This window comes from Sapajus apella, unplaced genomic scaffold (assembly GCF_009761245.1).
Source record: "Sapajus apella isolate SASKATOON/1434 unplaced genomic scaffold, GSC_monkey_1.0 scaffold62, whole genome shotgun sequence".
Classification (NCBI taxonomy): domain Eukaryota; kingdom Metazoa; phylum Chordata; class Mammalia; order Primates; family Cebidae; genus Sapajus; species Sapajus apella.
In genome coordinates this window covers 16,248,040-16,275,752 of record NW_022437002.1, presented here as the reverse complement: position 1 = coordinate 16,275,752, position 27,713 = coordinate 16,248,040, and the positions used below count along the sequence as shown (strand labels likewise).

Below are 27,713 nucleotides of genomic sequence, written 5' to 3'. Positions count from 1 at the left end.
GAAGTGTGGGGACTACAGCACAGGCTGTATGCAAAGTCACCTTGAGTGTAAACCACAGGTGCTCTGAGGTGCAGGAGTTTGGGTAAAACTGGTAGTGGTTAATGGTCAGAGAGTTGCTAAGGACCTAAACACAGGCAAACCTACCTGCCACCCCATGGAGTGGTTGTGACAATCCCCTCCTGGCCCAACCCTCCCACTAGGGGCATCAGAAGTGGTGGAAATGAAAAGGAAGCAGTCTGGTCCAACTCAGCAACTCTATTTACATAACAGCATCGCCCACACCCCGTGGGGCCTCTCACGGCTTCTTGGCTTTCTTCACAGAAGATGAGCTGGAGGCTGACTCCCGTCGCTTTCTCTGAGGACACAGAAGGCGTTGAGGTCAGTGAACCCCCAAGGCCTAAGTCAGGCTTGGTGCATGTGTTTCATACGCTCAGTGACAAGGATGTCCACTGGTCAACCACTCCTACCCTGGGTCTCAGACCCGCACAGAAGTGATGATGATTTCTACTGCAGGCAGTAGAGGGAGAGGAGCCCCTACATCATGTGCATGCCTCCCAGCCTGTCCAGGCTCTTACCGAATTGGGCGTGAGGGGTGCACCCACCACATCGATGATGGTATCCTTGGGGTCAGGGCCAAGTCCGGGTTCAGTCACTGCTGGCTCAGCAGACGCCGGGCCTGGGCCTGATGCTGGCGTGGCAGGGCCCCCCAGCACACCAGCCCGGGCCAGTGCCTCATGACGGTGCCGCAGCATCTGCAGCTCATACTCGCAGTTGGCACAGGCCTGCTTGAGCTCGTAGAGCAGCACCAGGTCACTTCGCAGCTCATTGAACATGTGCACCAGCTCCTCCGTAGGTGTCGGGCTCAGCTCTGCAGGCAGGCGGTGGGCAGCACGGGGGCAGAGCCCAGGTGTGGTAGAGGGTCAGCAACAGGAACTATCCTTCCCCTGCCCAGCCTGTATCCACAGCCTCGGGTGGGTCCTCCTATGGGGCCCAGTCCCCATACTCACCTACACCAAGCTCCAGCAGCATCTGTTCCAGGGCCTTGATCTTCTTCTGTCCCACAGAGCTTGGCAGCTTCATCTGCAATGAAACCTGGCAAGCTAAGCCTCTCCCAGCCATAAGACGCTTAGAGGGGACAAAAGGCAGTGGGAAAGAGGGATGGGAGAGACGGTAACACATAGAGGTTAACTATGAGCCAGAAAAGGAAATAGCCAGGAAGCTGAGGATGTGGCCTTAGTGTGGCCGCATCCCTGAGATCCTGGTGAGGCCACCTCTGCAGCAATCTCCTATGGCTCTAGCCACACTTGCCTGCCCCGTGGAGCTGAGAGCAGAGAGCCCAGGGCCCAAACATGCTAAATGAGGTAACTCGCATACCCGTTGGCTCCGCAGCGTGACACCTGCAGACTTGAAGTCTGGAAACTTGATGCCTGCAGTCTCAGGAACAGCCTGGAGGAGAAGGCATTATGGAGACCAAGGTGTCGTAGGGAGAGGGCCCAGCACCTCATCAGCACTGAGTGCTCTCAGAACCCTCCAGTCCGGGTGGGGCCTTGTGCCAGGTGACCCTTCCACCCTGAGCTGGGCTGGCTGAGCCTCCGCACCGGCTTCTCAGCCTCCTTTTTCTGTGGTAGCTTCTTCTTGGGGGCCTTGCGTTCCGTGCGCCGCTGCTCTGCAGTGGTATCTGCCGCTGTGATCAGCTTCTGCAGGTCCTGGCTGCGTTTCTCCCGCTCCTTCTTCCGGGCCTCGATCTTGCGCAACTCCTGCAGCAGGTACTCCTCCTCTGCCACCTGGGAAAGTGAGGGATGCAAAGTGTGTGAGGGCACTTCCAGGAGAGAGGGTAGACACGGAGGTGACGGAGTGCTGGGCTGTCTATGAGGGAATCTGAGAAGTAAGGGATCATGAGGGAGGTGAAGGGCTGTGAAATCAGGGGGGATGCCTGTGAGAGATAGGAATGGGCTTAGGGCAGGTAATAGGGTACTGGTGGGAGGCACAGGGACCTGAGAGTGGGAGGTGAGAGCTGCCGAGGATGGAGGGAATGGGCAAGGGGTTTGGGGCATGGAGCACAAGCATGTGGCCTTGGGCTAACCTGCTCTGGGGTCCGGTTGTACAGCCGCTCAAGCTGTTCCTTCCGCCGTCGTTCATGCCCAGCATCAAATACTGGTATCTTAAGGTCTGTGCCTGGCACAGCCCGCACATTGGCAAGCTTAGCACAGATGTGGTAGTACCGTTCCTTCAAGTCTTCCACAGAACGCTTCTGAGGAGCAAGACAGGGTGGAGGAATAAACATTCAGAGGCACGTGGAACGGATGCATAAAAGTAGGGCCTACTAGACCCAGGAGCTGGGCACACATGCAAATGCACAGTGGCTCACCTTGAACTGCTGGTGGTCATACCGGTCATGGATAACAACAAAACGCAGGTCAAAGCGGCGGCTGAGGTCAAAGAGGTGGTCAGTTTCTGCCTTAGTCCAAGCATCGTCATGGAGATAAAGCTGGTACTCCTGCTCTGAGTACACAGGTACCTGCACAGTCTACTGGCACAGAGGGACACAGTAGGGGCATGCCCACATCATGTCATGTCATGTCCAGCAGGCTCCAGCCCCGTGACCACAGCTCCTCCCATTTGTTGCCAGCCCCTGGGCGTGTGCCCCTGCAGCATGGAGTGAGAAAAGAACCTGTCTGCTTGACTAGAGGCCATAGCAGGGTTTGGGACTGCAACCTGCCCCTGATTCATTCTGGGAGCAACTTCACTATGTCTTCAGCTCTGGAACCTCAGTAATGGGACAGACACTCCTGCCCGCATGGTAAGGTGAGGGGCCCACATGTAAGTGCTTCTGTGGAGTCCAAAGATCAACTCTGGAGCAAGACAGATGGTTAAATACCTGGAGAAAGGCCTAGCAGCCCCTAGTCCATACAACTCTTGTCTGAAGCACTACTGCCACCCAGTGGGGACAGTAGGACTTGCCGCTCCCCAGAGTTTGCCAAGGTCAGGTCTACAGAACATAGAAATGGGCCTGAATCCTACTCCCAACATATGCAGCCCTGCCAATGCCCCTTCCTCCGTTCTCCCACACCCCCAATCTTACAGACCTCCCCCAGAGACAAACAGCACTACCACCAGCTGGGTCTGTCAGAGACCCAAGGATGGAGTCAATGCTAGACTAAATCAGGGAATTCTTTCTTAAAGACCACAGCCAGCTCCAAAACTGGTCGCCTTTTGGATATCTCCTACTGGAGTCTTCCATGCACCTCAGACTTAGCTCAGAACTGAATTCATGGTCCTCCCTCAAACATTATCTTCTCCAGTCCAGATTTCAGTCACTATCACCATCACCCAATCCAGTTGCTCAAGCCAGAAACCTGGGCGGCATCTTTAATTCCTACCTTTCCCCTTGACTCCTCCACTTCACCAAATCTGTGGCTTTTACCTCCAAAATTTCTGTCTCCGTTGCCACTTCCCAGTCCAGCCTACCACTGTCACTTGCCTGCCTCAGAGAAACAGCCCCCCTGCTGAGCTCTGCCTTCATTCAATCCTCCTCCAATCAATTCTCCATCTGCAGCTAAGACGTGATCTCTTTGAACAGTGCTACTTAAAGGACAGTCTGCAAACCAGTGCTGTTTACAGTTATCCCTGGTCTAGGATAAGAGTGGAAACTGAGAGCAGACACTGAAAAACTTACATAACAATTTTACAGTAGTTGTATGCTGTGCTGTTGAATCTAATATGAAGAAACATGGACTTGTATTTGTCTTTATAATGTTATTATCTTTATCAGTCTCTGATGGATTGGAAATAAAATAGAAAACTGTCCTTCACCACAGATAATTTGAAACACACCATCCTAGTGTTCTAGAATATGTATCTTATAATTCCTCCCGACCATCCCTTATTAAACTCCTCAAAGGCTCTCCATCTAAGATAAAGCAGCTTCTAGATAATTCACAAACTCCTCAAGAGCAAAGATGTCCAGTGCATCTCCCACCTTTAGGACTGAGCACACTGTACCTATCAGTGTCTACCAAATCTGTTAATGAACACACAAATAAATGACCTGGTCTCCTCCCACAGCCACTGTCCCTCATGAACCCTAAATTGCAGCCAAATGACTAGCAGTTTCTAGAACATACCATACTTCCCCCTTGACCTCTGCTCTTGCCTGAAATGCCTTCCACTTCCACATTCCTTCTACCTAGATAACTTTCTCATCCTTTCAAGCTCTCAGGCATCATCTCCTCTGGGAAGTCTCTGGTTTCCCAGGTTTGGTTACATATTTCTCCTATGCATTTTAATTCAATTTAACTAAAAAAAAAAACAAAAACAAAAACTCAGGGCCAGATGCGGTGGCTCACACCTATAATCCCAACACTTTGGGAGGCTGAGGTGAGTGGGTTGCTTGACTCCAAGAGTTCGGGACCACCCTGGGAAACCCAGTAAAACTTGATCTCTAAAAAAGACACAAAAATTAGCCAGGCATGTTGGTACACGCTGGTGGTCCCAGCTACTTAAAAGGCTGAGGTGGGAGGATCACTTGAGCCCTGGAAATGGAGAATGGAGTGAGCTGAGATCATACCACTGCACTCCAGCCTGGCCGACAGAGACCCTGTCTCAAAGAAGGAAAAAAGAAAAAAAAAAACCCTCAGGAACTGTGCAGCCAGTCCTCTCAAGTAGCTCATAGTCAAGTGAAGAAGACATTTTTTCATTCATTCAACAAATATTTATCATGGGCTTGTAATACCTATGCTGGAGACACAACGCTGAATATGAGAGGCAGGGATTTTAGCCTCTCAAGGCTCATACTGTAGCTGAAAAAATAATTTTGGTTCAGTTTGGCAAGTTTGATACATAGGGTATAACAAGTGACACTCCAGCTTAGGGACAAAGATTAGTTAGAGAAGAGGTAAATGAGACCTGGTTCGGTCTTAAGGTTAAGTAAAAGGGAACCCATGAGAGAAGATGGGGAAAAGAATCCTAGGCACAGGGAGCAACACAAACACATTCATGAGGGAAAGACAGCCTGATGTGTGTGGACCTGGCAGTTGGGGACATGTTGGGGAAACAAGGGTGAGACAGGAGGTATGAAAAGAGCTGGCACGCCAGCAGAGCCCAGCTTCTAGAGGCCTATATGCCTGCTAAGGAGCCCAGAACCCATCTGGTGCATGGCAGCCAATAAGGCTCATCGTAAGGAGTCAAATGGTCATGCCTCTCTTTCACAAAGACCACCCTGGCAGCAGTGAGGATGGAGAAGTTAAACGAGTCTGGGAGACCAGCTGGCAGATTTTAGAAATAATGCCGATGAGAAGTGAAGAGGCCAGAACTAAAACAGCACAGGGGAAGAGAGAGAAAATGGCAGGCTTGAGAGGCTTTAGGAGATAAAAACCACAGGATTTGGATGTGAAGGGTGAGGGAAGATGCTCTCCTGGGTGACTCCTGTGTTTCTGACTTGAGTAAGGCAGTGGATGGGGGCACTACTGACTGAGAGAGGGACTGCCAGGAGGAGCAATATTGGGGAGGAAGATTGTTACTTCATTTTACTCCAACTCCATTTTGTACCCCATCAAAGATCTTTCTAAAACTCAGGTAAGGCATCTGAGGCAATGGGAGGGAAGGCTGGATGAGACAAACTGAAGTGGAGACAAAAGAATATTCATTTTGTATATTCATCCCCTATGCCAGGCCCCTGGTCCAAGCTGCGTTATTGCTGGTCTAGATTACTGACGCTCAGCAGAGCAGGGCCTTCCCAGACTCACCCAGGAGTGACAGGCAGAGCTAGATTAGGCCAGGATTTCCTAGCTCATTACTTAAGCCAGTGTACAGTGTGGCCTCACAGTAGCTGTAGTTTTAGACAGATCACCATGATCCTCCTAAAATTCACATCTAATCCTAACATTACTGTGGCTAAAATCTACCACTGGCTACCAAAGACAAGAGGGTAAAGCCCGAATTCCTGGGCCTGGTTACCAAGGCTCTGCTTGGCCTGGCCACTGCTGACCTCTCAGGCCTCATCTCCCACTATGTCCTACACCTCAGGCTTTAGGCTTCATCAACACCGAAATGCCCACAGCATCCCATACATGTGAACTTCAAAAAAATTTTATTCATTCCTTGACCATGCTGTTCCTACCGCCTGAAGTCACTGCACTCCTTTCATAATACCACCTGGTGACATCCTTCAAGACTGACTCTACCTACTCCAGGAAGTTTCCATGACGTTCAGGTCCTCCCAGTATGGCTTGTATCCCAGCAAATTATAATTGCCTGTACCTCCCCCAACCCTTTTGCCAGCAATATGGAGTTTTTTAAAGACATTGTGTTTGCTTCATTTTTGTGTCCTTAGTGCCTAGGGCTTGAATTGGCACAGAGCAGTATTTACTAAATACAAAATGAATATTCTTTCATCTCCACCTCAACTTATCAGCCTTCCCTGCGATTGCCTCAGATCCCTCACCTCTTACTTGTCCCTTCTCAGTCTTACATCTCCAGCCTTTCCCTCTACTGGGTCCGAGGAGTCTAAAGATAATGGTAAAATACAAGAAAACCATGTTTGGGGAAGGGGGAAAAAGATGGCTGCATACCTGGCCATGCTCAGTCTGAGAAGCCTGTAAGTCATCCAGGGGGAGGCATCCAGGTGCAGCTGGATATACTGGGCTGAGAAGAGAGAGGCTGGAACTTGAGTCCTGGGTTTGAGTCCCTAGTGCTTTTCAGCTCTCAGTCTAGGTTATTCCAGGCTGCAGCAGCTGTGAGGCCGCACTGTACACTGGCTTAAGTAATTGATTAGGAAACCCTAGCCCAATCTAGCTCTGCCTGTCACTGGCTGGAAGAGTCTGGGAAGGCCCTGCTCTGCTGAGCTGGAGTAATGTAGACCAGAGATAACTCAGCTTGGACTAAGGGGCTGGCATAGGAGATGAAGAATATTGTCAGTGATGTGATTTATTATGGAAACAGAAACAACAGGACTCAATAAATAGATGCCACTGGCATCTAGCTCAAATGCCACCTTCTCAGAGAGGCCCTCCCTGACCAAGCTATTGAAGGTAGGACTCCCCTACGCCTACAAGTTCAGTCTTTATCCCATTTCATATGCATTCAAATCCTGGTTTCATGTTATTGGTGGCTCTTATTGGAAAGACTCCAATTTATTTCCTTACATGTTTGTTGTTTTCCCCTACCTTGTTTGTCCTATTGTTGATTTAAATACTGTGAGGGCTAAAGGAGAAGACTAAGTCAAGGACAATCCCCCAAGTTCCTGGTTTGGGCAACTAGGTGGAAAATGGTGCCATTCACTGAGATGGGGAACAGATTTGGGACAGACAAAGCGAGGGAAGACGATGAGCTCTGTTCAGGGTACCTACCTGATCTAAGGTACCTGTGGGGCATTCAGAAAGAGATATTAGTAAATGACTGGATGTGAAGGAACCATGGCTCTGGATTGGTGACATATAGAGGGTAACTGAAGCCACAGGGTTCATACTAAGGAAGTATAGAGCGACAAGAGCAGAGCACCTAGGATACAGCTCTGAGGAACGGGAACATTTGCAAGGCCAAGAGAAGGCATGAAAAACCAGAGCAGGTCTGGGGAAGAACAGGATCCCTTGGGCAGAAAAGACCCATGGAGTCCCACTCTGCATGCATTGCCACAAGGACTGGGTGGGTAACCGCAGCATTGCCACGAGCACTGGGTGGGTAACCACAGTTGGGCATAAGCGTGCCCCTGGAGCCAACCCTAGGAGATTGGAGAGCTTGCACAAATGGCTCAAAGTTGGAGGGCAATCTTGGGCTGTGTTCGAATGAAAGGAGCTCACCTTATTGAACCTGGCAAAGGGGTAGTCCTTGCCCTCCTCTGCTGCGCGTCGCCAGTGGAAGAACATTGCTCCATCCTTGCGGGCCGGGTTGGTGAATGGCATCCACTTCCAAGGCCGCACCTTCTTGGAGCCCAACTTGGCCTTCACTGTACGGTAGCCCTGACCGGTGTCACTGGGTAGCAGTGGGGGTGCATCCCTGGCAGTGAGGTTTAGGGAGGTGGGAGGTTAGGATCAGAAGGGGTGTTAAAAAGCTTTTTGTCCCAGGGAGCTGATCTACCCTACCCTACCCTACCCTACCCTACAGCAAGAAAGTCATGTCCTGGAGCAAGAGATTTCAGGTCCTCTTGCCTCCTGCTAAGCAAGCAGGAGCCCTGGCTAGGGAGGAGAGAATTGGAAGAGAAAACTAGGAGTAAGGGACATGGCAGGTGAATCAGGGCCCAGAACCTGGGGGACTTGGGATTCCAATACTTGCTTCTTGTCAGAGTAGAGCAGGGCATAGACCTCCCGGTGCATGCCCTCAGGCCTCTTGAAAGTCAGTGTCTCAGAGGACTTCTTGGATTTTTTCTGAGGAAGGAAACCACAGAAAGGAACCACAGCCTACAACCCCTTTCCTGAAAATTATTTAGTCCAGTTCAATCCCTGAACAAACCAACACCTACAAGGTCAATGACAGGCACACTGACATACTGTAAAGGCACAGAAACCCACTCCCAAGGACACCACCCTATCCCCAAATCAGGGCAGTCCACTCCCCATCCCACCATCTCTGACTGTCATCATGTCTTGATCTCTCCCCTACAATATCTTGCAAATATCACACTTGCCTGGTCCTCTCATCTCTCAGAGGTGTCACACCCTCTTGGTCCCACCATCTCCCACGATGTCCCACCTCCTCCCTCCCATCAAGGATGACACAAATTCTCTGTCCCGTTATGTCACCCCTTTTGTCACCCAACTCACTAGAAGTGTAACGCCCATCCCTTGCCCCATCTCTCTTCCGCTGTCACTCTCCCCATCTTCACTCCCCTACCCTCCCTTAGCCAACGCTTTCAGGTGCCCCTGCTACCTTGTCCGGGTTGATAATGTCCTTCTTGCTGATGGTCCCAGAGGCTGCATCCCCCTCTGGACCCCCGAGTTCTAGAATGTCCCGTACATCCGCGCCCGTAGCCATCGCGCCTGAGAGATGGGGGAGCGACCCAAAGTCGAGAGTCAGTGCCTGAGGAAGGACCAGGCTCAGGTCAGTGGACAGGGACACTCCAGACCCAAGTGGAGGCGAAACGAAGAAGCGGGCCGCGAGGAAGAGGGTGGTCCAAGTCAGGTCGGGGTACTGCCTGTGTCCCACCGCTTGGATGTTCCTAACGGCCCCTTCAGCCACCTGGCCCCTCACGCCCCCGCACCTGGGTCCCGCGGCTGCAGCCCCCACTACCACTCCCCTGTCCCCGCCAAACCGCGGCAGAAACTTCCGGCGGTGCTCATTGGAAACGCGGCCGACAGAAACACTTCCGGTCGGTGTTTTACAAAACGGAGCCGACTGGCAACCGAGGACGAAAGCTACTGGCCGCGCTGAGCTTGCCACCGTTTGCTTCTCCCGCCAGCCGGTTCGCACTGGTACCCTGCCTGCTTTCTGGCATTTTCCCATTACGATGCTCCAATGCATCTCAGGCAATGAAAAGAGATACCAGAACTTTGTGACCTTGGGAAGTCACTTCATTTCTCTGAACCTGTTTCTTCATTTGCTGAATGGAAATTGTAATGGCACCTGTGTAAATTGAAATACCAAGAAAGAATCCATGTAAAACATTAGCACAATACCTGGGACATTTTTTAATTAAATGAGTTAATGATTTCTTAAAGCAGAAATTGCCCACAGGGTAAGGGAATGGTCCTTGGAGCCAGAAGGGGATAGAGCAGTTGGCTGCCTGAAACACTTGACCTAGTTGTAGTTAATTAATTGTTTAATTATTTGACATCTTTCTCCGCCTCTATTTTGAGTAGACATGCAAATCACATCCCTCAATCAGGGAAGAAGTGGAAAAAAAAAAAAAAAAAAAAAAAAGCACTTTGTTCCTGGAGATAAACAGAACAATACAAAAACGGCCACACTGACTAGTTCTAAACCCAAAATAAACGAAAGACCAGTTATTTCCAATACCTTACTACTGACGCCCTAGCAAAGAACTTTATTCCTGATTTTTGCAATACTGATCTCTGACAGAACTCTCATAATTATGAGAGAGAATTGCTGTTTTTCCACTATAAACAAATTGGTAAGTTTGCTTATCTTTTTTATGTTGTATTTTTTATTTGGTTAACCAGCCCTTCTAAAGTCTGGACTTTCTTACAGATTTCTTTGCAAGTCAATTCTTTTTTTTTTTTAAGACGAGGTTTCACCATGTTGGTCAGGCTGGTCTTGAACTCCCGATCTCAGGTGATCCGCCTGCCTTGGCCTCCAAAATGCATGGATTACATGGTGGCGTGAGCCACCATGCCTGGCCATCAATTCTTTTGCTTTCTAAACTAAACTAAGTCAATAAAAATTAAGAGATAAAGTGATGCACCTTGCTCTATCCACCCTGAAGACAATTACAAAAGCTGGCGGTCCTCTTTGGGTTTGGAGGCATGTGAACAACACTCGGTCATGCTCTGACTCATTTACCAGGTAACCTATCAGTTTTGAGAGGGGCCTGGCTCAAGAGGGGTTCTGTGGCACATCCAGTTCACAGTGCAAGCTGTGCTGCCATTTGGGACTGATTATCCAACAGACCCAATGATATTGGAAGTATCTGGTGACAAAGGTGTCATGTATGGTCTCTGGCAATCCTAATAATAGAATTGCAGCACAGACACTCGCCTTCTGAAGGCCATAAGCTCACCTATAAACAACTACTACCACTTGAAAAGCAGTTTCTCTGGCCCGGGACAGTGGCTCATGCCTATAATCCCAGCACTTTGGGATGTAAAGGCAGGAAGATCACTGAAGTCCAGGAGTTTGAGACCAGCCTGGCTAAAATAGTGAGACCTGTCTTTACTTTAAAAAAAGAAAAATTAGCCAGGCATGGTGGCATGTGCCTGTAGTCCCAGCTGCTCGAGAGGCTGAAGCAGGAGAATTACTTGAGCCCAGGAGTTTGAGGTTGCAGTGAGCTATGATCACTCCACTGTACTCCAGTCTGGTTAACAGAACAAGACCCTGTCTCAACAGCAACAAACAGGCAGCTTCTGGCTTACAGTTGGGCTCTGGTAGAAATTGAATGCCTGACCATGAGACCCTAACTGGAACTGCCCAGCATCAACTGAGAATTATCCAATCTACTGAGCCATAAACTTAGAGGCGTAAGTCAGCATTCCATTATTAAATGTAAGATATGTGTGTGAGACCTTCTTTCTTTTCCATTATAAATATGTAAAGCTATAAGTTTCACTCTAATCACTGCAGTAACTGTAACCTGCAAATTGTTACATTTTCATTATCATTCTAATTTTCCATGTACCTTCTTCCTTGTTTATTTCATTTTTATTTAGAGCAGCGTCTCACTCTGTTGTCCAGGCTGGAGTGCAGAGGCAAGCTCACAGCTCACTGCAACCTTGAACTCCTAGGCTCAAGTGATCCTCCCACCTCAGCCTTCTGAGTAGCTAGGACTACAGGCGCACACCATCATGCTAAGCTAATTTTTTAAAAACATTTTTTGTACAGGTAAGGTCTCATTATATCGTTCAGCCTGGTCTCAAATTTCTGGCCTCAAGCAATCCTCCTGCCTCAGCCTCCTAAAGTGCCAGGATTACAAGCATGAGCCACTATGCCCAGCCTGATTTCAATCCTTTTAAATTTATGGAAACTTGTTTTATGATCCAGCATATGGTTCATTAGTGAATGTACCACGTGTACTTGAAAAGAATGTGTATTGGCCAGTCATGGTGGCTCACGCCTGTAATCCCAGCACTTTGGGAGGCCAAGGTGGGCAAATCACTTGAGATTAGGAGTTTGGGACCAGCCTGGCCAACATGGTGAAAACCCGTCTCCACTAAAACTACAAAAATCAGTCAGGTATGGTGGTGTGCACCTGTAATTCCAGCTACCTGGGAGGCTGAGGCAGGAGAATTGCCTAAACCCAGAAGGCAGAGGCTGCAGTGAGCCAAGATTGCACCACTGCACTCCAGCCTGGACAACAGAGCAAGACTTTGTCTCAAAAAAAAAAAAAAAAAAAAACCATGTGTATCTTGGTATCTTACAATTATTTGATATAGGGTTCTATAAATGTTAATTAGGTCAAAATAATTGATAATATTATTCATATCTATATCTCTATTGGGGGTTTTTTTGTTGTTGTTTATTGTTCTATTAGTTGCTGAGGGGGGTTAAAATCTCCAGTTACGATTGTGAAATTGTTCATTTCTTTTTTTCTTTTTTTTGAGACAGGGTCTCTGTTGTCCAGGCTGGCATGCAGCAGCGTGATCTTGGCTCATCGCATCCTCGAACTCCCTGGGCCCAGGTGATCCTCCAACCTCAGCGTCCCAAGTAGCTGGGACTACAGGCACACACCACCACACATGGCTAACTTTTTTAGATATGGGTTCACTAAGTTGCCACGTCTGGTCTCAAACTCCTGCGCTCAAGCAATCTGCCTGCCTCAGCCTCTGGAAGTGCTGGGATTACAGGCATGAGCCACCATGCCCAGCTTGTTAATTTCTTCTATTTTTGCTCCATATATTTTGAAACTCTGTTATTAAGTACATGTACATTTATAATTGTTATGTCTTCCTGGTGAACTGACCTCTTTATGAGAGATTCATCTTTATCTTTGGCTTTGTCTTGAAGTGTACTTTATCCAATAACTACTCTCGCCCTTGTATGTAAGCTTATTGTTTGCATGGTATACCGTCTTCTTTCCATTTTCTTTGAACTTATATGTTTACATTTAAAGTACAGATATTTGAGTTTGGCTTTAAAAAAAAAAAACAAACTCATTTGCACAGTCTCTGGCTCTTGAGCCCACAGTGTTGGTTGAGGAATGGGGGAAAAGGAGGAAATGCTTGGGCTGGGTCTCATTTGTGCCCTTTCTACTTGATGATTTTGCTGTTTACAGATTTCACAGTGGATCAAAAGTTTACAGGCTGTGAGGGCAGTTCAGTTTGCAGGGCAGCCTGGTTGCCCTTGGACAAGCATTCACTCTCTATCAGGGCCCAGGAGCCAGTCGCAGCTGTTTCTCAGTGGAAGACGGGTTACTTGCCAGAGGGCATGGCTTTCTTCACAACTCTCAGGGCTTTTGCTGTGTTCCTCCTGGCTTGCGACAGACTCTATCAGCATGGTGACCTAAACATGAGTGGATCTGGTGGGTCATGGAGGCCAGAGGGCACACTGACTTACCTTGTAGCCTAGACCACTTCAAGAATTTTCCTTACTAAGGTTTCCTCTGAATGCTGACAGACTTTCAGGTTACTGAGTAAATGAGTGAGTGTAAGACACTCAAAGATGGTGTACATTGCCCCGAAATTCCAAGAAAGGCATCAACTACCATATGTCAACTCATCTAAGATGCCGTCAACTGTAAGGCCCACCTTCATTTATATTCCATATGAATATATGAAAGAATGTTTTTAAAAACACCATCAGGCCAGGCGCGGTGGCTCATGCCTGTCATCCCAACACTCTGGAAGGTGGAAGCAGGAGGATCACTTAAGGCCAAGAGGGTGAGACCAGCCTGGGCAACACAGCAAGACCCCATCTCTACAAAAAATAAAAATAAATAGCCAGGCATGGAGGTGTGCACCTGTGGTCCCAGCTACATGGGAGTCTGAGGCAGGGAGACCTCTTGGGCCCAGGAAGTCGAGGCTACAGTGAGCCACGTTCATGCCACTACGGAGGGAGTGACAACAACCTTGTGAATGTACTAAATGCCACCGAACTGTTCATTTTAATTTTACGTTAGGCAGATTTCACCTCAATAAATTGTTTTTTAATGTGAAAAAATATGCATCTTAGAAACTATAACATAGAGTATTATTCCTCTTTCATATGTTTGGGGTATGTAAGGTGAAGCAACTTGTTCTCATGAGGGAACATTGTAACATATCCTCGAACGCTGGACCTTCAGAAACATCACCGAGGTGTGTTTTCATGGGATTTGCAGCTGTTCTTCGGTATACCTGGGAATTATTTCCGGGACCCCCATGTATACCCAAATCCATGCATACTTAAGTCCAGCAGCTGGCCCTGCAGAACCCGTGCATCAGTGGGCATGCACAGTTCAAACCCGTGTGTTCAAGGATCCATTGTACTTTACTTCAGTGAATCTAAGTTGCTTTGATCCTAGTGCATTCTTGATTTGCCAGAAGGCATCAGAACTATCACCTCTATTTCTTCCTGCTGACAGTGATTTTAAGAAGTCATCCATTAGCCAATCAGAAGAGGAGCCATTTCTGCTGGCAAGAGAGGCTCAAGAGGGTAGAATTTTGGATGGCCTGAGTTGTCTAAATGCCTTCTTTTCTGATCAGTACCACAACATTTACATGAGAGCCCTGGCAATGTGTGAATTTCACTCATATTGTGCTACAGCAATTATCAGTATCACATTTTGAATTTTAATTCCAGCTATAATCACTGCCATGACTGCAGGAGATAAATCATTTTTATCATAGACATAGAAAATCAACGATTTGAGACTTATCTTGAGCCAAATTTTAGGATAGTGAGCCTATCTGGTTTTTTTTTTTTTCACTCTGACCAGAATAGTTAAAAGAAACCCCTCTTCACTGCACAGTTCACCAATTCCCTCTGCCCACCCCCCCCATCAAATTCTGTGAGAAAAATTACTTGGTTACCCCAAAGCTTTGCCTTCAAGGAATCTACTACCATTCAGGTGATAGTCAATTCCAGACGATAATGTATTCTCTGCAAGCCAAGGGCTATCTTTAAGATTAGTGAGATTTTTACTGCCCAAACCTAAATACCAAATTCACACCTTTCTGATACCAATTCCTGTATCAACTACATATCACCAATATCTCGGTGATATTTTCTAGGAAGTACAAGCAGCCAACATTGTTCCAAAAAGAGTGAGAGAACCAGATAGAGCAATAGCCATAGAAAAACAAGAAATATTGTTAATGAGCTGAGAGGTAACAGGCTGAAAATTATAAATAGGTGAGCTCTATTTGACCTTCAAGTAACAGATTATTGGGCCGGGCGCGGTGGCTCAAGCCTGTAATCCCAGCACTTTGGGAGGCCGAGACGGGTGGATCACGAGGTCAAGAGATCGAGACCATCCTGGTCAACATGGTGAAACCCCGTCTCTACTAAAAATACAAAACATTAGCTGGGCATGGTGGTGCGTGCCTGTAATCCCAGCTACTCAGGAGGTTGAGGCAGGAGAATTGCCTGAACCCAGGAGGCGGAGGTTGCGGTGAGCCGAGATTGCGCCATTGCACTCCAGCCTGGGTAACAAGAGTGAAACTCCGTCTCAAAAAAAAAAAAAACAAAAAAACCAGATTATTGTTTATTCAAGTTAACTTATTTATTTTTATTATTATTATTTTGAGAGGGGGTCTCACTCTGTTGCCTAGGCTGGAGTGCAGTGGCACGATCTTGGTTCACTGCAACCTCTGCCTCCCAGGTTCAAGCGATTCTTCTGCCTCGGTCTCCCGGGTAGCTGAGACTATAGGTGCCCACCACTACAGCCGGCTAATTTTTGTATTTTTAATAGAGACAGGGTTTCGCCATGTTGGCCAGGTTGGTCTCGAACTCCTGACCTCAAGTGACCTGCTAGCCTTTGCCTCCCAAAGTTCTGGGAGTATAGCCGTGTGCCACCGCGCCTTGACTATTAAAGTTAACTTTAGAGCAGCAGTCTCCAACCTTTTTGGCACCAGGGACCGATTTCGTGGAAGACAGTTTTTCCACGGACGGATAGAAGGGCGGGCTGGGGATGGTTTCAGGATGAAACGGTTCTACCACAGATCATCATCAGGCATCAGATTCTCTTAAGGAACGTGCAACCTAGATCCCTCGCATGCGTGGTTCACAACAGGGTTCGTGCTCCAAGAATCTAATGCTGCCCCTGATCTAACAGGAGGTGGAGCTCGGGCGGTAATACCCTCCACCAGTACCAGGCCATGGCCTGGGCATTGGGGACCCTGCTTTAGAGCATATTACTTAAAATGTTTCTCAACTTAACGAAAATAGCATAATGTAAATACCAGAGCTTAACAAGAGAGCCTTGGAAGAATATGTAATTCTCATCTTATGTAAACTATTTAAGAAAGTAAGGGCCGGGCACAGTGGCTCACATCTGGATTGCCAGCACTTTGGGAGTCTAAGGCAGGAGACTCACTTGAGGCCAGGAGTTCAAAACCAACCTGGGCAACAAGGCAAGACCCAGTCTCTACAAAATAAAAATAAAAATAAAAATTAGCCAGGCATGGTGGTATGCACCTATAGTCCTAGCTACTCAGAAGGCTGAGGCAGGAGGATTGCCGTGGCTCAGGACATGAAGCTGCAGTGAGCCATGATCACAACACTGCACTCCAGGGCAACAAAGTAAGACCCTGTCTAAAAAAGAAAGAAAGAAAGATAAGAATGTAAGAAAAGATGGAAAGCCACCCAACACAATTTACTGACTAGTATATTCTGAAACCAAAGCCAGACAGCAGGAAAAAAAATTACTTATGAACAATAAAAGAAAGATCCTGAATAAAATGTTAATAAATTAAATCTAGCATGGCTGGGCATGGGGGCTCACACCTGTAATCCCAGCACTTTGGGAAGAGAGAGGATTGCTTGAGACCAGCCAGGGCCACATAACAAGACTCCATCTCTACAAAACTTTTTTAAAAACTTAGCCTGGTATAGTGGCACACATCTGTAGTCCCAACTGCTTGGGAGGCTGAAGCAGGAGGATCACTTCAGCCTAGGACGTGGAGGCTACAGTGTGCTGTGATTGTGCCACTGCACTCAGCCTGGGTGACAGAGCAAGTCCCTGTTCCCAAAAGCAACAACAATAAATTAAATATAACAGCGTATTAAAAGAACATTTCAGCCAGGCACAGTGGCTGACGTCTACAATCCCAGCACTTTGGGAGACTGAGGCAGGCGGATCACTTGGGGTCAAGAGTTTGAGATCAGCCAGGTCAACATGATGAAAATCTGTCTCTACTAAAAATATAGAAATTGGCCAGGCATGGTGGCGCACGCATATAATCTCAGCTACTCAGGAGGCTGAGGCGGAAAAATCACTTGAAGCCAGGAAGTGGAGGTTTCAGTGAGCCGATATTGCACCACCGCACTCCAGCCTGGGCAACAAAGTGAGACTCTGTCTCAAAAAAAAAAAAAAAAAAATCATCAAGTCTAAGGAGGATTTATCCCAGCTTTGCTAAGATGGTTCAGCATTAGAATACATACATATATATATCTCCACACACTTTACTTATTAAATTAATGATGTAAACATAAAAAACACAATTATCTGAACAAATTGAACACATATTAATAATATAAAAGAAGAAAAAATCTAGCAAACGAGGGAAAAATGCTTAACTTGATACATGTTTTGTTTTTAATAAAACAATGATAAAAACTACAGCAAATGCCAAAGGTAATGGCGAAACAATGGCAGCTTTCCAACTGGAGTTAGAAAGAAGACTAGAACGTCTTTACACCACTACTGTTCGGAATGCTACCAGATGCTCTCTCTAATTTAAGAAGAGAAAGAAGATATTAAAAAAAGAAAGAAAGAAAGAAAAAAAACTGGTATTCAAGAAGGGTTAAAGAATATATTAAAAAAAAAAAAAGAAGAGGAAGAAGGCACTGTGAAGCATAAACATTAGAAAAGAAGAGGCTAATTGAGATTATTTGCAGATGACACTCGCTTATATAGAAAAACCTAAACAAATCAATTGACAAACCATTAGAATTAATAAGAGGATTCAGCAAGGTGACCACATTACAAGATCAATGTACAAAATCAATAGCTTTCTTATATAACAGCAATAACCAATTAGAAAATGTAATAGAAAATAACATCCCATTCACCATAGCAACAAAAACTATTAAGCACCTAAGAATAAGCCTAAAAATAGAATTTATTTGAAGCCCTTGGGAATAGTTTAACATTAGAGAACCCAACAATCTAATTAGTCACATCAATAAAATAAAATTGAAAACCACAGGTCAGGTGTGGTGGCTCACACCTCTAATCCCAGCACTTTGGGAAGCTGAGGTGGGAGGAGTTCCCGAGCCCAGGAGTTGAAGACCAGCCTGGGCAACAGGATGAAAACCCATCTCTACAAAAAAAATACAAACTAGTCAGGCAAGGTGGTATACACCTCTAGTCCCAGCTAATTTGGAGGCAGAGGTTGGAGGATGACTTCAGCTCAGGAGGCAAAGGCTGCAGTGAGCTGAGATTGTGCCATTGTACTCTAGCCTGGGTGACAGAGCCAGGCCTGTCACAAAAAAACAAAAAAACAAAGCAAAAAAAAAAAATTGAAAACCACACAACTATATATATATATATTTTGTTTGTTTGTTTTTGTTTTGTTTTGTTTTTTTGAGATGGAGTCTCACTCTGTCACCCAGGCTAGAGTGCAGTGGCATGATCTTGGCTCACTACAACCTCCACCTCCCAGGTTCAAACGATTCTCCTGCCTCAGCCTCCCTAGTAGCTGGGACTACAGGCGCACCCCACCACACCAGGCTAATTTTTTTTTTTTTAATACAGATCTGCCTGCCTCAGCCTCCCAAAGTCCTGGGATTACAGACTTGATCCACTGTGCCTAGCCCACACAATTATATTTTACAGCAATAGTGAAAATTCAAGAACTATGTCTAGTAAAAACACTAAGTAAAATAGGTGACAAAGGACATTTCCTAATCATAATAAAGAGTTTTGTGTGTGTGCTTTTGTTTTCCGACACGAAAACAAAATTTAATATTTAGCCATATTAAATGGCTAAATATTAAAGGCATTGCCATTAAAGACAAAAACAATGCAGGACTGTCACCATCCCTCAGAACTGTTTTGTGTAAAAATGGAACAGAGGATTTGACAAGGGGAATAAAAGCTTTATGTAATAGACCCTTTTCCAGGGTTTGCCATGTATCCTCTCTATAAACAAGACTACTTTGATTTTACATTCCACATAGGATGGAAATTGAAATTTCATCCAGAGACAGAGGCTGATCAAAAGGGTCTTTCATACATTCTGAATGATGTTTGCCTGCCCTCTATTCCTTTTTTTTTTTTTTTTTTTTTGAGACAGAGTCTTGCTCTGTCACTCAGGCTGGAGTGCAGTGATGTGATCTCACTGCAACCTCTGCCTCCTGAGTTCAAGTGATTCTCCTGCCTTAGCCTCCTGAGTAGCTGAGATTACAGGCATGCGCCACTATGCCTACTAATTTTTTTTGTATTTTTAGTACAGACGGGGTTTCACTATGTTGGCCAGGCTGGTCTCGAACTCCTGGCCTCAAATTATCCACCAGCCTTGGCTTCCCAAAGTGCTGGGATTACAGGCGTGAGACACTGGGACGGGCCTTGATTCCTTTCTTTTTTCTCCTTTACATCCTCTATTTACTGTGTGTAATTTTGAGGGTTATTATTTTCTCTTTTGTTCCTTCCAGGTTAGTCTTTGTTTCTGAAACATTTTTGTTATTTCTAATTCTTGTCTAAGCTCTGTTTTCTCTTTATGTCTTCTTATTGCCTACCCCTTCTATTTCTGAGTAAGCTTTAAAATGTTAAATTGGTATCACTCTTTCATCGCTTCTATTATTTTCTTAATTTCCTTTGTCCATTTAAAAATATTTCTGAGGCTGGGAGCAGAGACTCACGCCTGTAATCTCAGCACTTTGGGAGGCTGAGGCAGGATGACTGCTGGAGGCCAAGAGTTTGAGACCAGCCTGGACACCATATCATCCTTTCCGTACCAAAAAATTTAAAAAATCAGCCAGCCATGGTGGTGCTTGCCTGTGGTCCCAGCTAATTAGGAGGCTGAGGTGAGAGGATCCCTTGAGCCCTGGAGGTCGAGGCTGCCATGAGCTGTGATTGTGTCACTGCACTTTCAGCCTGGGTGACAGAGTGAGGCTCTGCCTTTAGAAAAAAAAAATTATGTTACAGACTTCTGCTTTGTGGCCATATTTTTCTGGTTGCTTCATTTTTTAGGCATGTTATTATTGTAATCCTATTTTTTCTTATAATTTCTATGAGGTTTAACCAAATCTTTTTCTGTTGTTCATTTTTTTTATTTTATTTTTTAAAGACTTAATTCACTTTATTTTTCTTGTATAAAAAGCCTATGTCATAGCCACAGCTGGAGCCTGGGTCCTCTACATGAAGACTCTGGTGTGGGTCTTGGTAAGGTGGTCAGTGAATTCCTGATACGGAGACTTGTTGAATACAGTCTCCTTCCAGAGGTCGGGGGTCAGGTAGCTGTAGGTCTTAGTGAGATTGCTTTCCCTGTGCTTTCAGGAGAATGTTCCTATACTGCAGTGGGGTTGGGCCAGGATAACTTCCCCAGGTTCATGGTGCCACAGATCCCTTTTCTGTTGTCCCTTTGAAGTCTTAAGAAATTTGTTTGGTCAGGTCTGGCACGGTGGCTCATGCCTGTAATCCCAGCACTTTGGGAGGCCAAGGCGGGCAGATCACCTGAGATCAGGAGTTTGAGACCACCCTGGCCAACATGGTGAAACCTCGTCTCTACTAAAAATACAAAAATTAGCCAGATGTGGTGGCACATGCTATAATCCCAGCTACTCGGGATGCTGAGGCAGGAGAATTATTTGAACCCAGGAGGCGAAGGTTTCGGTCAGTCAAGATCACACCACTGCACTCCAGCCTGGGCCATGGAGCAAGACTCCATCTCAAAAAAAAGAAGAGGAAGAGGAAGAAGAAGAAGAAGAGGAGGAGGAGGAGGAAGAGGAGGAGGAGGAGGAGGAAGAGGAAGAAGAAGAGGAAGAAGAAGAAGGAGAAGGAGAAGAAATATATTTGATCAGTGTAGCCACCCTGCCAATAGTCTTGGCTATGTATCCCTCTTGTATATATAAAGACTTATTCTGTTTGTTAATTTTATACCTTGCTACTTTACATAATACAGTTCAGAAAAGTTTTCCACTGATTATAGTAAGTTTCCCAGAAATATATCATTTGTACATGAATGTGATTTTATTTCTTTTCCAACTTTTATGCCTCGAATTGCTTTCTCTTATGTTAAAATCGTGGGCATTCTTATCTTGTTTCTGATTTTGGCAGTGCATTTCAACACCAACTATCTGACACCAACTTGGGGTCCTACAATTCAGTTTAATTCTGACAGTAACTACCTGCCATTAGCACAGACCCCACAGGTTAAGGGGCTTAATCCCACAAGACTGCTTCCATTTCTGAGGCCACTTCCAAGTGCTGGGTGTCCCCAAGCACTTCTGTCCAGCTTGCTTCAAATTTGGAGATTTCTAGAACCCCCTCAGGCTGACAATGCATTAAGAACAACTTATGGAACTCAGGAAAGTGCTGTATTTCTGATTCCCATTTTATGACAAAGGACACAAGCTGCCAGATGAAGAGAGGTATGGGTGGAGATGGGAGTGTGAGAGGGCATTTGGGCCTGCGACTTTTTTGTTGGGTTTCTGTTTACAAATGTGTATTTCTACAGAAATCTGTCTGCTTAAACTTTATGTCTCTACTGGGATCAATTTTGGTAAATTATATTTTTCTAGAAAATTATCTATTGCATCGAGATTTTCAAATTTATTTGCATAGACTGGTATGAATTAGTAGGCTCTGTTTTGATGACCATGTTTCCCGGGTACATTTGTGCTTTCTTGCCTGTTCAGCCATTTTACCCTTCATCATCCACTGATTCTTCTCAACTAATCACAAAATTTTTTTTTTTTTTTCGAGACAGAGTCTTGCTCTGTTGCCAGGCTGGAGTGCAGGGGCGCAATCTCGGCTCACTGCAACTTCCGCCTCTTGGATTGAAGCGATTCTTCCGCCTCAGCATCCCGAGTAGCTAGGACCACAGGCGCGCGCCACCATGTCCGGCTAATTTTTGTATTTTTTAGTAGAGACGGGGTTTCACCATGTTGGCCAGGATGGTCTCCAGCTCTTGACCTCGTGATCGTCCACCTCGGCCTCCCAAAGTGCTGGGATTACAGGCGTGAGCCACCGCGCCTGGCCACACAAAATTCATTTTTTTTTTAAATTTCTAGGCCAGGTGCCGGTGGCTCACGCTTGTAATCCCAGCACTTTGGGAGGCAAAGGTGGGCAGATCACCTGAGACCAGTCTGGCCAACACAGTGAAACCCCGTCTCTCCTAAAAATACAAAAATTAGCCAGGCGTGGGTGGCTGGTACCTGTAATCCCAGCTACATGGGAGGCTAAAGTAGGAGAATCACTTGAACCCGGAAGGCAAAGATTACAGTGAGCTGAGATCACACCACTATACTCCAGCCTGGGTGAAGCGTGAGACTCTGTCTCTGCCTCAAAAAAAAAAAAAAATCTAATAGTTGGTGTTTTCGAATACTTCTTTTTATTTAGGTATTATTGTTACTTCTGTTTTTATTTTTTAATTCACCAATTTTTGCTTTTATTATATTAATTTCTTTATTTGATCTTTTTCTGACTTTGGTGTCAAATTATTTTATTTATTTCATTTATTTACTTTCATTTTCATTGACATAGGTAGTTAATACTGTGAATTTTCCTCTGATAACTGCTTTTTCTGTAGACTATTCATATGTGATGTTTTCATTGTCAGCAGTATCATTTTCAATAATTCTAAACTTTTTATTTTCCATGTATTGTGGGAATTATTTTTAAACGTGTATTTTTAAAAATTTCCCAGTGGAAGAAACTTTGTTATTATTATCAGTTTCTAGCTTTATTACTTTGTAGTTAGAAATGCTATTTGTAGCCGGGCACGGTGGCTCAAGCCTGTAATCCCAGCACTTTGGGAGGCCGAGGCGGGTGGATCACGAGGTCAAGAGATCGAGACCATCCTGGTCAACACGGTGAAACCCCGTCTCTACTAAAAATACAAAACATTAGCTGGGCATGGTGGCGCGTGCCTGTAATCCCAGCTACTCAGGAGGCTGAGGCAGGAGAATTGCCTGAACCCAGGAGGCGGAGGTTGCGGTGAGCCGAGATCGCGCCATTGCACTCCAGCCTGGGAGCGAAACTCCGTCCCAAAAAAAAAAAAAAAAAAAAGAAATGCTATTTGTGTTATTTGTATTTGATTGAGATTTTTCTTTTGGCCTAAAATATCTACTTTTATGCACATTCAAAAAGTGTAGTCTCCAATATTGAAATTCAGAGTTTTCTATGTCTACCTAAATATTCTTAAAACTGTATGCTCAAAATACTGTATGGAAAGTCAAAAGTTAAATAAACAACTGAGACAAAATGTTTGTAATTTATATCACAAAAGACCAACATCCCTAATATGTAAAATCCTATTCTGACAACCTATTAGAAAAATGGGGAAATTACAGAAAAACAAATGAAAATAACTCTTAAATATGGGATCGAAAAGATGTTCACTGGCTGGGCGCGGTGGCTGACACCTGTAATCCTAGCACTTTGGGAGGCTACGGTGGGCAGATCACAAATTCAGGAGATTGAGACCATCCTGACTAACATGATGAAACCCTGTCTCCTCCTTAAATATAAAAATTAGCTGGGCGTGGTGGCACTTGCCTGTAATCCCAGCTACTCAGGAGGCTGAGGAAGGAGAATTGCTTGAATTCGGGAGGCAGAGGTTGCAGTGAGCCAAGATTGTGCCATTGCACTCCAGTCTGGGCAACAAGAGTGAAACTCCATCTCAAAAAATAAAAAAATAAAAAGATGTTCACTTTGCTCATATTAAGAGAAATCATAAGAGAAATACATTAAAACTAAATGGAAAAGACAAAAACAAACAAACTAAATGGTGATACCATTGTTCATCTATCAGATTTGTGAAAATCCCAAACTTGACAACACTCTGACTTGGTGAGACAGTGGAGAAAAAGATACTTTCCTTTATTGTTGATGGAGATGTAAATGGCACAACTATGCAGGGGGATTTGACAATATCTAGCAACATTACATATATATTCATTCTGCCCAAGCAACCCTTCTTCTAAGTATATACATCTAAGAATACAATGCCAAAATTACAAAAGGATGACTGCTCAAGGCTATTTACTACATAATAAATTATAAAGCACATTTTATAGTCATGAAAGACTATAAGCAGCCCACATCTCTATCTGCAGAGAACAGGTGAATAGACAATGAATGGCACATGCATGCACCAAACTACTATTCAGCTGTTAAAAAAATTAATAATATCTTTATGAGGCCAGGCATGGTGGCTCATGCCTGTAATCCACCACTTTGGGAGGCCAAAGCAGCCGAGGCAGGTAGGAAGTCAGGAGTTTGAGATCAGCCTGGCCAACATGGTAAAACCTCGTCTCCAGTAAAAACACAAATAAATGGCTGGTGTGATGGTGGCTCACACCTGTAATCCCAGCACTTTGGGAGGCCAAGGTGGGCAGATCATTTGAGGCATTTGAGGTTGGGAGTTCAAAATCAGCCCAGCCAACATGGTGAAACCCCGTCTCTACTAAAAATACAAAAATTAGCTGGGCGTGGTGCTGTGCACCTGTAATCTCAGCTACTTGGGAGGCTGAGGCAGGAGAATTGCTTGAGCCTGGGAGGCAGAGGTTGCAGTGAGCAGAGATCATGCTACTGCATGCACTCCAGCCTGGGCAACAGAGCAGGACTTTGTCTCAAAAAAAAAAAAAAAGGGATTATCTCTATAAATGGTTAGAGAATGAAAATGAGAAAAAGTAACATACAGAAGAATATTATAATATTGCATTTTTTGTGTGCGAATGGAAGAAAAATAAAAGTATATACATATACATTTGCTTCCATTTTCAAAATTTAAAGGTGTTAAAATAAAAACTAATAGAAATAATTATATATTGAAAAAAGAATAGGGATGGAAGATATAACTTCCTGAATGTGCCTTGTTTTGTAGTTGTGATAAAATATATACAAAATTAAAAATAAATTTTACCAAAAAGCAATCAAATAAATTTTACAAAAAAGTAATCACCATAAAAAACTGAATAAAAACCCATTGGCCTATCAAGCTGTGTCATAATCACACAGAGAATTCTTTCACATGATTTTGAAACAGTATAATTGTGTATAATGTATAGCAGGACAGTGTATACAGGCTGTATGTTAGAAACGCTCATTCCTTGGTGCTGAAAAGAATAGAGCTCAAAGAATTTTCTTTGCAAGGCAATCTTACTTTCTACACAAAGGGTGCTACCCATCAGTAGTCCTGCCACGAGTGCACACTAAACAAAGAAAAGGTAGGAATATTTATCCCTTATGCACTGGGTCCTTACTGCTGTGTCCTATCTCTGTTGGTTAGAGCTGGACTCCACAGTCTAAGCTAAACCTGACTGTCTAACAACTAAAAACTTTGCTAAATAGGTAAAGGCAATGCAGAACAAACGAAAAGAGGCAGTTGCTTGTGAAAGGACTTAGAAAAGTAAAAACATTTCCAAATAAGGAAGGGGCATAGGCTGCGAGCTGGGACATGCCTGAGTATGTCAAGAACAAATATCTTGGTTAAATTACAAGGACATCGAATGCCCTTATTCCTTTATATCTAAGAGCTACATAGGATAGGGCTTAACAAAGGGTTAGTAGCAAAATCAAGAAGGCTTTGAACGAAGTTAGTCTTTAAAAGAAACTATTATTTCTAACATTTATTATTTATTCTTTAACAAGAAGGGAAACTTTGAAGAGGAAATTTTTACTTTCCACACTGTCCAATATATGGTGAAATATATCTGAACAAAACAAATATAAAGAAATCTTAGGGCTGGGCACAGTGGCTCACACCTGTAATCCCAGCACTTTGGGAGGCTGAGGCATGTGGATCACCTGAGGTTGGGAGTTCGAGACCAGCCTGACCAACATGGAGAAACCCCGCCTCTACTAAAAATACAAAATTAGCCGGGCATGGTGGTGCACACCTGTAATCCCAGCTACTCGGGAGGCTGAGGCAACAGAATCACTTGAACCCAGGAGGTGGAGGTTGCAATGAGCCGAGATCACACTGCACTCCAGCCTGAGCAACAAGAGCAAAACTTTATCTCAAAAAAAAGAAAGAAAGAAAAAAGAAATATTAAACCGTATTCAGTTAGACTTATTGTTAGTAATAATATTGGTAGTGGTATTTCAAAACTATTATATTTATATAATGGGATAAAGCAAATGCCACTAGGAACCAAGATCTTTGATGTGTTTTAGTCCATTTGTGTTGCTATAACAGAATACCACAGACTGGGTAATTTATAAGAAAAAGAAATTTGTGTGATCTGTGACACTCATCCTCCCCCATCCCGCCTGCTTCCCCGCTCTGGGTTCTCTGACATTCAGACTGAGACTGAATTACCACCTGCCAGCTCTCCTGATTCTCCAGCTTGCAGATGACATATTGTTGGACTTCTCATCCTCCATAATCACATGAGCTAATTTCCATAATAAATTCCATCTTATATTTCTATATATTCTATTGGTTCTGTTTCTTTGGAGAACTCTGAGAAATATAGTATGAGTTTACATGAAGGATAAATGACATCCTAAGCTTACAAATTCAAATCCAGGATGTGGTAATCACACATGACAAATTACCCAGTTTCTTCAATAAATAAATGGCATAAAACTAAAACTAAATTACACAAGTAACAAAAAAAAAAGCCATTCTATTGATTAAAAGAGACTTAAGGGTAACAGCAGTCAGCCCTGTCAAGATGGTGGCTCCTTGGAGCTCAGCGGCTAGAAGGCGGCCAAGGGCTTCCTTTGGTACACAGCCAGCATGTAGTGGTGATGGCTTATGCCAAAGCATCTGGTGCGCACTTGAAAGTTAATGTCGGGCCAGGCATGGTGGCTCCCAGCACTTTGGGAAGCCCAAGCAGCGGATCACTGAGCTCAGGAGTTTGAGACTAGCTTGGGCAACATGGCAAAGCCCCATCTCTACTAAAAATACAAAAACATTGCTGGGGGCGGTAGTATGTGCCTGCGGTCCCAGCTATTCTGGAGGCTGAAGTGGGAGGCAGAGGTTGCAGTGAGCAGAGACGGTGGCACAGGGAGACCCTGCCTAAAAAAAAAAAAGAAAGTTAATGTCATAGATCAGTATATCTTCTCTTGAACCGCTCCAGTGACTATCTGTGACATTAAGTTTCTTTTGGAAAGTTAAAGAATAACTGAAGACAACATTGTTTCTTAGCTGGTAAAAGTGTTAAACTTTTAAAGAAAACAGAAATATAATGCTGATTATGAACTTCCAGCCAACGGAAGGGCAGATACGCTGGCTTTCACCGCCCTCCTCAAACAGAAGCCGCCTCCTTCTAGGGCTTCACACACTCTGGGTTGAAAGCAACAATCAGTTTATTGTGTCTAAGCCGTGGTGTTGGTTTGCTTCATAGATTCCTTTTCCCTTGGGTCTGATCCTGCCTGGAAAAATATCTGAAAGAGCACTGATGGAATTCTCCTGACCAGAGGAGAGCCTCTCCCTTACCGCCCGTGGGAAGTGGAATCACGGATCTGCAGAGACGCTAAGAAGTGCCTAAATCTTCTGTCAGGTAGATTGTGACTATCTCAGTTTTTCCTTGGAGATGCCCATTCTACTTTGGTTACCTACGTGTTGGTTTCTTTGCACCTCTGCATAAGGTGCCCTCTCCTAAAGTTCAGTTACAAGAACATTTGAAACATGTCTCCAACCTGCGATCCTTTTGCAATGCTATCCTAAATAGTTATTTTAGGCTTAGCGTTGGAGATGGATGGCAATCTTCACCAAAACCGTCAACTTCTTCCTTGGAAATTGCCAACACTCAAATTGACATCAGCAGAGGAAGAAAGTAATTCCTTATGTTAA

General features: G+C 44.8%; 1 protein-coding gene and 1 pseudogene across 3 annotated transcripts; one reads left to right on the top strand and one right to left on the bottom strand.

Moving 5' to 3' along the window:
• Window positions 1-235: 235 nt before the first annotated feature.
• On the bottom strand, window positions 236-9,287 carry DMAP1 (DNA methyltransferase 1 associated protein 1). Of its 3 annotated transcripts, XM_032247324.1 has the most exons (12): window positions 9,194-9,276; window positions 8,863-9,012; window positions 8,269-8,360; window positions 7,797-7,992; window positions 6,570-6,642; window positions 2,369-2,527; window positions 2,084-2,251; window positions 1,599-1,784; window positions 1,375-1,446; window positions 1,008-1,080; window positions 576-868; window positions 236-355 (listed from the first exon to the last, which is right to left on the bottom strand). In XM_032247324.1, exons 4-12 carry the CDS (start codon window positions 7,868-7,870, stop codon window positions 296-298), a joined length of 1,158 nt encoding a protein of 385 aa, XP_032103215.1. In that variant the 5' UTR covers window positions 7,871-7,992; window positions 8,269-8,360; window positions 8,863-9,012; window positions 9,194-9,276; the 3' UTR covers window positions 236-295. The 3 variants fall into 3 exon arrangements, with proteins under 3 accessions (XP_032103215.1, XP_032103214.1, XP_032103213.1); XM_032247323.1 differs by lacking the exon at window positions 6,570-6,642 and having other exon boundaries at window positions 9,194-9,287; XM_032247322.1 differs by lacking the exon at window positions 6,570-6,642 and having other exon boundaries at window positions 8,863-9,262.
• On the top strand, window positions 8,980-27,713 carry LOC116529095 (annotated as a pseudogene).

Coding starts and splice junctions, on each gene's coding strand:
- DMAP1 (XM_032247323.1), bottom strand. CDS start 8,967: ATGGCTACGGGCGCGGATGTACGGGACATTCTAGAACTCGGGGGTCCA. Junction 8,361..8,862: donor ACATTATCAACCCGGACAAG/GTAGCAGGGGCA, acceptor TTCCTTCCTCAG/AAAAAATCCAAGAAGTCCTC. Junction 2,528..7,796: donor CCTTTGCCAGGTTCAATAAG/GTGAGCTCCTTT, acceptor CTGTGCCAGTAG/ACTGTGCAGGTACCTGTGTA.